The sequence below is a fragment of the Sinocyclocheilus rhinocerous genome, unplaced genomic scaffold (genome assembly GCF_001515625.1).
Source record: "Sinocyclocheilus rhinocerous isolate Xijiao unplaced genomic scaffold, SAMN03320098_v1.1 scaffold1488, whole genome shotgun sequence".
NCBI lineage: Eukaryota > Metazoa > Chordata > Actinopteri > Cypriniformes > Cyprinidae > Sinocyclocheilus > Sinocyclocheilus rhinocerous.
In genome coordinates, this window is record NW_015633542.1 from 553273 (window position 1) to 565135 (window position 11863).

The 11863-nt window shown below is 34.7% G+C and overlaps 1 protein-coding gene across 1 annotated transcript in view; it reads left to right on the forward strand.

Annotated features, from left to right (window-relative positions):
• Positions 1–11863, forward strand: part of LOC107744392 (cadherin-22-like) — a 215524-nt gene that overhangs the window by 145845 nt on the left and 57816 nt on the right. The window contains exons 6-10 of the mRNA XM_016558018.1: positions 1906–2073; positions 6819–7006; positions 7698–7745; positions 10473–10621; positions 11242–11414. Of these exons, the coding sequence (XP_016413504.1) occupies positions 1906–2073; positions 6819–7006; positions 7698–7745; positions 10473–10621; positions 11242–11414 (726 nt within the window). The remainder of the gene's footprint in view (positions 1–1905; positions 2074–6818; positions 7007–7697; positions 7746–10472; positions 10622–11241; positions 11415–11863) is intronic.

The following is an 11863-nucleotide window of genomic DNA, read 5'->3' on the forward strand; positions in this document are numbered from 1 at the left end:
ATTATTACAGTAATGTCAATGGCATTTTTAATTGCTTAATTGTGATTAAAATAATGTCACAATGCCAAAAAAAACAAAAAAAAACGAATGGTCCTAAAAATAGGCTTTTGATGATGTGAGTACAAAAAGATATATTAATAATAACCAACATTTTTACATTTTAGAATGAAGAACATGACGTAATGCGGACAGCATTTCTAGGTGGTGGTTCTGTGTAGAAATGATTATAGATTAGTACAGATATAACAAACGACTCTTATCAACAGTTCCACTGATTTAGTCAGTTTTTGCACTAGTACATCTGACAGACACAGAATGAAAAGCACAAGGCTTTGATAGTGATTTCACGGAGTCTTTAATGTAGATGTGAGATTGTGGCTGATGAAATCTTTCACTCATCGCTACTGTAACGTCTGCAGTCGTCTCCTGCCGTTTGACTGACAGTAATTTTTAGTGGCTTGTCACATTTCGTGTCAGATTCGCTGCATCCAGTCGTGCTCGTGTGACATCAGGACAGAAGAGAGAGAGAGAGAGAGAGAGAGAGAGCGAGCGAGTGTGAGGAAAGGTTATATGCAACAGGTTATGTTTCTGCCTATCTTTTGCCTGCATTCTTGAAAAAAGCCGATTTTAGATTTTCCCGCGATGTGAACAGAATAAAGGAGCTGCGCAGCAGGAGTGTCAGGCTGGCGTGTGTCCTTTACCATTCTCATCATTTCCATGCCTGTGTCTAACCAATGCCATGGCAACAAAGGATAATTGCGGTCCTTCAGGATAACACAGTGCCATTGTCTTTATTTCACTCCCAAAATATCTTGATTCCAGGACCAGTGTTCCTGCGGCGGCTCGTGTTTAGAGGAGAAAACAAGTCATTTACAGACTTTTATGGCTTTTGAAACATTCTAGTTTTGTGTTAATTTGCAAATCATTCAACTGTTTAATACCTACAAGTATGAGCTTCACAAAAGCTGTAAAGAACAAGGTCTATAATAATATAATATAATATAATATAATATAATATAATATAATTGGTATTTTGAATACGCTTTTTATATTTTCAGTTGTAATTTTTATTTTAGTCTAAGTTTTAGTTATTTTGTTATGTGCTTTTGTCGTTTTTTATTATTATTATTATTAATCTATTATTTATAATGTGTTATTTAATAATAGTATTTATTAATATTCTAAATTAGCCTTTTATATTTCCAATTTTCATTTTAATTGTAGTTTAAGTTTTAGTAATTTTGTTACATGCTTTCGGCATTTGTATTATTTATTTATTTATTTATTTATTTTTTATATTCAATTTAAACTTATTTTATTTCAATTAATTGCCAAGGCAACATTTCTAATTTCCGCTTAAGTTTTTTTTTAAGTACTGGTTTTTCATCTAATATTTATATATATTTTTTTTATTTCAGCTTCATTTCAATAAAAAAATAAATACTTTAAATAGTTTGGTTTGGGTTCAAATGCAGATGTTTAATTGTTACGAATCTCAAAAAGGAGCTTCACATCAGTTGCTTGTTCACACAGACGTTTGTTGATCCACATCTGCAAAATATTGTGCAGATGGACAATTTCAGTCCCAAACGCTGACGGTGTGAACGCAGCTTATGTGAAATCGGTGAACTGCTCGCCTACTAAGTCTCATGGCATTTATAATTTCAAATGAGTAATAAGATCTCCTATATTTATATTCATATCAGAGTGCTAATTGGTAACCATGGCAGGAGGAACATGTATAAGTATTTTTTTTCTAGGCAGCACTTGAATTGCATAATAGTTTCTTTGAATTGAAGTTAATTCTGAAAGCATAAGAAGAACTATAAGTGGCTTCAGACATGTGATGCTGCTCGTGTGACCTTTAAACACCCCTCCATCTCTCTCTTCTTTCTTCATCTTCAGGAGTGATCCGGACGGCCGTGGCGGATCTGGATCGTGAGACGCAGGACCGCTATGAGCTGGTTGTCAAGGCAACAGATATGGCAGGCCAAATGGGCGGCCTCTCCGGTTCCACCACAGTGACTATAGTGATCACGGATGTTAATGACAACCCTCCACGCTTCCCTCAGAGTGAGTGTGCTTTATGTCAGCCGTCAGTCAGCTGCATGCCATCAGATGTGACCTTTGGCTTGAACGCTGTCAACAGAACAGCCATCTGTCCGATTCTTGAGCACATCCTCATTACAAATTGTGATTTCCAGGCAATAAAGGTTAATAATTGAGTAACACTTTTCAATAAGGTCTTTGTTAACATTGGAGTGGGAGCGGGACCCCCCTCGGTCCATTCGCGATCGAGTCCCGGGGGGGTGGAAACGGGCATTCGCCGTGGGGCACGGTGCGACCGCACCAGTTGCACCCCCCTATTTATATACTATTGTAGCATTTATTGATATTTTGAACTAGCTTTTTGGATTTTCAACTTTTATTTTAATTTTAGTTTAGTGATGTGCTTTTGTTATTTTTAAGTTTGTGCATTTAAAATAAATAAATGAATAAGGTAATGTATTAATAGCATTATGATGAATATTGTATTCAGCTTTAATTTATTCTTATTTCAGTTTTGGTCATTTTAGTTCTTCAACTTAAGCTTTAAGTTAGTTGGCCAAGAAAGCATTTCCAATTTGTGTTATTTTAGTAATATTTATACTATTGTAGCATTTATTAGTGTTTTGGATAATCGTTTTATATTTTCAGTTTTTATTTTTAATTTTAGATATGTTTTAGTAATTTTGCTATGTGCTTGTCATTTTTTTTTATATTTCCCTTTTTTTATTTTATAAATACATTTATTTATTTATTTCAGTTTTAGTAAGTTTAGTACTTGAACTTCAACTTTATTTCAGTTAATAGTCAAGGAAACAATTCTAATTTTTGATTACATTTTTTAAAACATTTTAAGTTTCTCATATAATAATTATACTTTATTTAATTTCATCTTTATTTCAATCAATGAAAAGTAGAGCTCTCTCTGTGCACCTGAAGAGGCAACCTTGATAAAATTCTTGTAATTATTAATATTTTAAATGATTTGTTTAAGTGCTCAAAAGACTTTAAATTCCAGATCGTAAAATATGTCAATTTTGCACTGACATCCTGAAATGCTTGAACAGCACAGCTCTCTCTGAGACGACTAATGCGGTGGAATCATTGAACAGCTCCAGCTATAAACTAATAAAGCACAGATTTGGTCCCTGCTAAGAGAGAATGCAGCACAAGCCAGACACTACTTCAAAATCTAAACAACTGGAACAAACTAATAGAGTTTTGTATTGCAGAAGTGACACATGCAGGCTGTGAGACGGATGTTGCCATTTGCATTTGCTGTTGAACATTCATCTACGTTTTAGAGTCTCATCTAAAGAGAAAAAAGTGGTTAATTGATTGGTATTTGTGTTTTTCCAGTCTCGATTGGATGCTCGTTTGCTATATCCAGTACTCACACTCTGTATTGATAGGTCTATAAGCCTGACACTGATGCTTATTGTTTTAAAGCAGTAGTTCACCCAAAAAATGAAAATTGGCTGAAAATGTGCTCATCCTCAGGCCATCCAAGATGTAGATGAGTTTGTTTCTTCATCAGATTTGGAGAAATGTAGCATTCCATCACTTGCTCATCAATGGATGCTCTGCAGTGAATGGGTGCCGTCAGAATGAGAGTCCAAACAGCTGATAAAAACATCACAATAATTCACAAACACTCAGCTTTTGTCTTCTCCAGATGTTAACTGATGGACTGGAGTGGTGTGGATTACTTGTGGATTATTGTGATGTTTTTATCAGCTGTTTGGACTCTCATTCTGACGGTACCCATTCACTGCAGAGCATCCATTGGTGAGCAAGTGATGCAATTTCTCCAAATCTGATGAAGAAACAAACTCATCTACTTCTTAGATAGCCTGAGGGTGAGCACATTTTTTAGCCAATTTTCATTTTTGGGTGAAAAAAAAAAAGTAACTAATGACAGAAGTTTTGAAGTTACCATTCCTTTAAATCACAAACTCTGACTGAAACCGAATGGCTTCTTTGTTGCTGCAAATGGCTGTGAGTGTGAATGCCACTAAACCTCTGCTGTCAGTTCTAAAAGTCTGTCAAACGTCCTGTCAGTCAGAACATGTCAGTCGTATGTGTTTGGTCAGAAACATTCAAGCCCAGTCGAAACACGAAATGACTACACTGGCTGAAAGAGCTTTTTTGGCAGGGATTTCTATTGATTAGAAATCCTGTAATATAGCTTGTGTTCGGTATAGGTTGATCTTATCAGTGTTAAGTTGATCTAGTAAAAAAGTACAGTAAAAACAGCTAAATTGTGAAATATTACTACAATTTATTTTCTATATGAATATACTGTAAAATGTAATTTATTCCAGTGATGTAAAGCTCAATTTTCAGCATCATTACTCCAGTCTTCAGACTCACACGATCCTTCAGAAATCATTCTAAGATGCTGATTTGCTGCTCAAGAAACATTTCTGATTATTATCAATGTTGAAAACAGTTGTGCTGCGCAATATTTTTGTGGAAACTGTGATACATTTTATTTTTCAGGATTATTTGATGAATAGAAAGTTCAAAAGAACAGCATTTATTTGAAATATAATCTTTTGTAACATCATAAATGTATTTACTGTCACTTGTGAACAATTTAACGCATCCTTGCTGAATAAAAGTAATAATTATTTTTTTTTCCCAATATATATTGTATTTGTATATATTGTATACTTTTGAGTGGTAATGCATAAATGGTCTATATATATATATATATATACAGTATATATATGTATATATATATTTTTTTTACTTTATTCTACTTTATTTATTTATTTTCATTTAGCTTATTTTAGATTAGGAGACTAAATGTAATCATAGCAAACCTTTATACAATTCTGTGCTCCCACTGTTGCATCACAGTGTCTGATTAATAAAATATTATGAATCATGTAATGACATTTTCAGAGGCATGTATGTATATGTTTATTATTACTTTCAGGCATTACAGCAGACAGATATTATGCTATAGTCAGCACGTGTGTGTTTGACTTATATATCGTATCGGAGGCCAGCGCTGTGCTGTGGCTCTGAATAGAGCGGCAGCAATACACATCACATGCTCAGACAAATAAAAAGCACTTTGTCTCATTGCTCACATCAGAGCGCATGGACTGTGTGTGTGTGTGTGTGTGTGTGTGTGTGCGTGCGTGCGTGCGTGCGTGTGTGTGTGTGTTTGTGTGTTTGCAGCCACAGCGTATAAAGAGCAATGAAACACATTGGGGTGTTATGTTCCCTTTTCTGCTGGTCTTCTGTCCTCCCTTTCCATTTCCTCCCGAGGAAAAGCAGCATTAGCTTTATTACAGCAAAGAGACTCGCTGTAATGCTGTCTCACATGCCCTGATGTCTGTTTTTCTCCATATTTCGATGACTCTCTCCTCTTTTTTCCCCTCTCATTCTCCACAAAAGCCTCATTTATACCAGTTTTGCTTTAGCATCTAATTCATTAAGCTGCTTTATGTATTGTGGGCCAAACTGAAATCTTTATACTCCGTTATGACACATACTGCACTCAGGCATATTGCCTACATTACATATAGACTGTACATTATGTAAGGCCAGGATGCTTATTAAAGGGAGGTTTGACATTGTGTTGTGTTGCTGTTAAAACAGCTTCAAATTAAATAGTGCAACATTCGACTTCTTGATGTGAACAGACCATTCATTTTCTCCATAGAGAAATCGATTCTTAATGATTATGGATAAATCTTTCTAGACGGACGTAGCATGAGCTCTGAGGTTAAGAGATGATATGTGCTTCTCTAGTAAACACAAGTCAGCCTGATTTGAAGATTATTTTAATAAACATGTTCAGAAGGTGTCTGTGAATCATTCATTTTAATCAGTCAGTTCAAAACAGAACAAAACGATTCATTTGAGTCATTGCTCAATAATATTTAGTGGCTTTTGGCATATTTTAAAATGATTTAATATAAAATACTGTATATGCACACCATTCAAAAGTTTGGGATCAGTAAGGTTTTTTGGAAGAAAAAATATATAATTTTATTCAAAAGGGTGCATTCAATTGAGTAAAAGTGACACTAAATATATTTACAATGTTTCTATTTCAAAAAGATTTCTATTTCAAATAAATGCTGTTCTTTTGAACTTTCTATTCATCAAAGAATCTTGAAAAATAAAATGTATCAGTTTCTACAAAGATATTCAGCAGCACAGCTGTTTTCAACTTTGATAATAATCAGAAACGTTTCTTGAGCAGCAGATCAGCATATTAGAATGATTTCTGAAGATCATGTGACACTGAAGACTGGAGTAATGATGCTGAAAAATTCAGCTGCAGATCACAGAAATAAATTACATTTGAACATCTATTCACATAGAAAACAGCTATTTTAAATAGTAATAATATCTCACAATTTTTGGTCAAATAAATGCAGCCTTGGTGAGCAAAGAGTTATTTTGCTATGCATTTTTATATTGGTGCATATAAAATGAAAATAATAAAATGTATATTTTTTTCCCCTTCTGTTCATTTAGTGAAAAATGGTGCAAAAAATATTTTACAATTTTTCTTTTACTTTTAATTGAAGAAAAGCACCCTTTTTAAGCCATTCAGAGCAAATACACATATACCGCAAAACTGAATATTTCACAGTATATATTTATTATTTAATATTTAAATATCATCAAAAGGATTTTTTTTCTTTTGCTGTATTCCCCAGCCCTAATATGCATGCATTCTCACCACAGTGTGTCAACATGAATGGAAACCATCATGAAAGTAACGTCGTCTCTTTTGCTCACAGAGATGTATCAGTTTTCGGTCTCGGAGGGTGCGGCCGTTGGGACGCCGATCGGCCGGGTGATCGCGACAGATGCAGACATGGACGAGAATACGGATATGAGTTACCTGATCAAAGACGAGGAGGGCGGAGAGCTGTTCAGAGTCTCGACTGACGGAGACACACAAGAGGCCGTCATCACCATCAAAAAGGTAGATGGAAGACCTCTCAGTTGTGTCATTTCACGCTCTGAAGGTCGTCCTGGCCATCACACGTGGCCATATGGTGGATTTTGGTGTTAGCTAGTGATTTTTAACATCAAGGGGTGATTCAGCACAGTACCAGAATTGTTTAATATACATAAGTGTACTTAAAATCTAACATATATATCTATAAATATGTAATATATAAAGTAAAGATACAAAAAAGTAAGATGAAATTCTGATAGCTTGTAATGTTAAATCAATGAGATCTTTATAACAGTAAAAATTCATATAAATATCAGTCGTCGCTCTATATCTCCAATAATCTGTTTTAGTAAGATGAGATTGAAATGATCCAAACATATAATGCAGTGATTGAGAGCTGAAGAAATAAAGGCTCCTCAGAAGATGTGAGATGTTCATCTGGAGATATAGATCATTCCTCCGCGACGTTTACTTGATCAAAATCAGTCAAGATTTGACAGCAGAAAGACACGTGAAGCTCCAGCTGAAGCTGGACAATTATACTAAAAGGCCTTTTACTTGCTAAAAAGCATAAACGATCAATCAGACGACAGAAGGCATGTAGTAGATTCCGTGCGACACGTTTAACAGCAGTTTTGATCATGTTGATCATATAAAACCTTAGAAATTTGTGTATTGTAGTCTTTATAATTTCTAAATGTCTCTTTCATTTCAGCCTCTTGACTTTGAGAACAAGCGCACTCATAACGTGGTCGTGGAGGCTGTGAACAATAGCTCATTTTATTTATTTTTTTTTTAGTGTAAGTTTTAGTAATTTTGTTGTGCTTTTGTTTTGTTTTTTTGAAAGAAAGAAAAAAATACTAATTACTGTTATTTTAGTATTATTTGTATACTTTTATGTAATGCATAGCTTTTATTATTATATTTTCAGTTTTATTTAGAAAGAAAAAAATACTAATTACTGGTCTTTAGTATTATTAGAAAAGAAAAAATACTTTAATTCAGCAAGGCCACATTAAATTGATCAAAAGTGTCAGTAAAGATGTTTATAATGTTATAGTATTAAGCAGCACAACTGCTTTCATCATCAATAATAAGATGAAATGTTTCTTGAGCAGCAAATCAACATACTAGAATGATTTTTGTATAAATCATGTTAAGAAAACACAGAACTTTAGGCCTGAAATATTTAGCAGTAATATGCCCAGACGTTTCTAGAAAAATTGTTGCATGGGCAAAACTTTGTTGCACAACTCTGAAGCTATAGATCTTACAGGGGTTTTGAATTTAAATACATCATTACGCTTGGCAGCGACGGTGCTTTATCAGCTATTTTATCACAATGCACAACTTCAGTGACTGTGAGCCTCAATGAGATAAAGTGAAAAGGCAAAACAGTTTGTTTATGTGTGTATTTGTGAATTTGTGTGTGTTTTCACACCCTGGCCACAGTCCACTTCTTCTTAGTTTAGACAAGAATCAATTTCCTCCATTGAGGAGCCTATTACTGGAGATATATATCGAGTCATGGAAGCATAACAAAGTGTGGCTCTTGGAATGTGCTGGCCGGAGGCTTTTCCCATTACGCTATGGGCATCTTGGCACATATAGTTATCAACCTTCCATACTTCTTTACAAACACACACACACACACACACACACTCATGCAAGTCGTCCAGAAAAGCTTCTTCACCTCCAGGCCTTGGGAAGCATGTCAAATGTCTGCTCAGTCGCAAGAACTTTCTGTCTGCTGTTGTGTAGTCTTGCGTGTCCAGACCTGTGACTTCAGCAATAAAGTCTGGTTCACATTGCAGCTTATTCTGGTCAGGAACCACACGTTTTGCGGGAAGAGACAGCGTGACTGACATGTTAAGTCATTGAGCACAGTTTGTTTTTATATGCCTTTAAGGGGCAGGTTTATCTGCAATAGATTATACTGCAATAATAATTTGATATGGAGAAACACTTCTATAAATTGGGTACAGAATTACAGAAATCTCTTACAAATTGTGACAGAGGTGCAGAACATATATGCATCAGATACTAGGCAATTTCAGATGCTGGACAATTTTATTATTATTATTATTATTATTATTATTATTATTACTACACATTGATTGTTAATTGATTTAAAAGTTGATTTAGAATTTTAGTGTTGTATTTTTCACTTATTTAGAAAAATGGCAAAGAATTTTGATTACAATGCAAAATGTTCATAGATTTTTCTGCCTGAAAAAAATTCTGTCTGTCCATAGTTTGTTTTTATATGATAAGAGATGACATAGACTTAACATATGATGAACAACTACAACAACACCAAAACAATGGTATCACTGCTTTTGTTTCACATTTTATAGGGATGTAGCCAATTAAAATCAGTGTTTTTTTTTTTATTATTTATTATAGTATTTATTGATTTTTAAACTAGCTTTTGTTTTCTTTAAAATTTGAGTTTTGTTTTAGTATGTTGTTCTATATTTTGCTATTGTTTTTATTTTAAAATATTTTTATTTAGCATTCACCAATGCAACATTTCTAATTTCATTTTTAATTTAATTTAATTAGTTTAAATATTTAATTTAATTTTCTAATTTAATTAATTTTTTAATTTAATTTAATACATTTTTTATTTAATCTTCTTCATCTAATAGTTTTCGATTATAATTTAATTTTAATTCTAATTTTATTTTTTATTTTTTAATTTAATTTTATTTTATTTTCAATTAACCAAAAAAAAAAATAGTTTCAGCTGACAATAGCATTGTTTTAAATGTACAGGTCATGGGAATTTTTTTTTTTTTTGTGGCATTTGAGGTGGCATATTCACTAAAATAGATGTTGCACCAATTCCGGAGATGCTGGATCTGTCTTCTCCTAGCACAAATTAAGACTTGCTTTTCAATATTTGATGACACTAACCTGTTAATCTTTAGCAATGATCATTTGTTTCCAGTTGGACTGATAAAGACCTCCTTGTTCTGTTACTCTTGGAATTTACGAAAAAAAAGGCAATCAAATTAGAGTTTGTTAGAGTAATTTCTATTTTTGTATATAACATCCATCAGACAGTCAGTGAACGGACTGCAGGTGGTCCGCGGCTGCGCCATCTGAATTGTGTAGCAAACCCTCGCCATTATCAAAGATGCCCGCCCTGCATTTCGGTCACGCAATTCGACATCGTGATAGAGCTTTTTATTCTCCAGAGCCAGCAGCGCACAGAAATATGATTTACTCATTGCCGCAGCTCAAAGGTGATGCACAAGGGAAGTAAAAGGCTTTGGCTGGCCGTATAGTCTCTCTCTCTCACACATACACGGAGCCTTTGCAAATTACCTCCATTAAAAATGCATGAGGCTGCGCTCAAAGTGCTCCAGGTGTTATAAAGCACAGCGCTGTGACAGAAAACTCTGCTGGTTGGCTGGCACACATCGGTGTATGGCGTGTGGCCCATGCCCATCGGTACCACTTTAATTATCTCCATTGGACTCAGCTAGCAAACAGGGGCTTTGCCCAGAGCCCCATCACTCTCTCCCGCACCCGTACCACCCAATACCAGCGGGACGACGAGCGGATGAAGCCCTCGGAGAGCACTATACCTGCTAGAAAAACACACTCCTGCTATTTGGACAGGACATATTTGTTTGTTTTCCTTCGGCGGTGGCTCTTTATGCGCTCCAAGAGAGACATTGATACCTGTGCTACATTTAAATCTCTATTTTCTTTTTCTTTAGATAGACACTGCAAGAAATGACTTGCTAAAAATATTTTTGTCTTGTTTTTCAGTAAAACAGCTAAGCATTCTTGAATCAAGATACATTTACTTGAGACACATTATTTTTTTTTTCAATTAATTAAGGGACTTTGTGCTTAAAACATTAATGAATATCTGCCAGCTGGTTAAGAAAACTAATTTTCCCTTTGAATTAAGTTTATTTTTCTTACCCCATGGGCAGATTTTTCTTGTTTTAAGTATAAGCTCACTTAAAGGAATAGTTCACACAAAAATGAAAATTTGCTGAAAATTGACAGTAACAAAATGGATTTAGTTTTATGGTTTTAGTTTTAGTTGTAGTTAATAACCCTTGCATTGTGTTGGAAGTCTAGATTTTCAGTTTCAATCTCGGTCTGTTCGTTTTCATGTCCTTTTTAGTGCTTGACCGTCCCACTCCACTTTTTTTATGGGAAAGGGTATTAAAAAGAAAAATGACAGTTTTCGAGTGGATGACATAAATAAACCCTTCCTTGTGCTTCATTCCCAGGTTCTCTATAGACCGGAGCACAGACCAGGAGCAGATCTTTAACATCGATGCTGTAACAGGTGCTATCACTCTGGGAAAGATCCTGGACCGGGAAACTGCCGGCTGGCACAACATCACAGTTACCGCGGTGGAAGCAGGTACAAACCCTGATTACTTCACTCCATCAATCGCAAGTGAGTTTCAGGGAAGTGGCCCAAATTCTGTGCACCTAAAAAAAAGAGACTTAATTCCATTTAAAGTCAAAACAGCTTTTCAGTTTAATACAGTGTTTGCTGAAGTATTATATGCTGAGATAATGAAGCTAAAGCAGTAATTGCGTTTATATAAAACACTACATAACAAATAAACACAGTGATTTACATTGTTTTTTGCATGACAGACTGATGCAGAAATCAGCTTTAAAGGGTTAGTTCACCCAAAAATGAAAATTAGCCCATAAATTACTCACCCCCGAGGCATCCTAGGTGTATATGACTTTCTTCTTTCAGACGAATCCAGTCGGAGTTATATTAAAAATTGTCTTTGATCTTTCAAGCTGTTTAATGGCACTCAGCAGGTGTTGCATTGATTCTGTCCAAAAGAAGTTAAATAAAAAGCGCCCATCCATAAAAAAAGTGTCTCA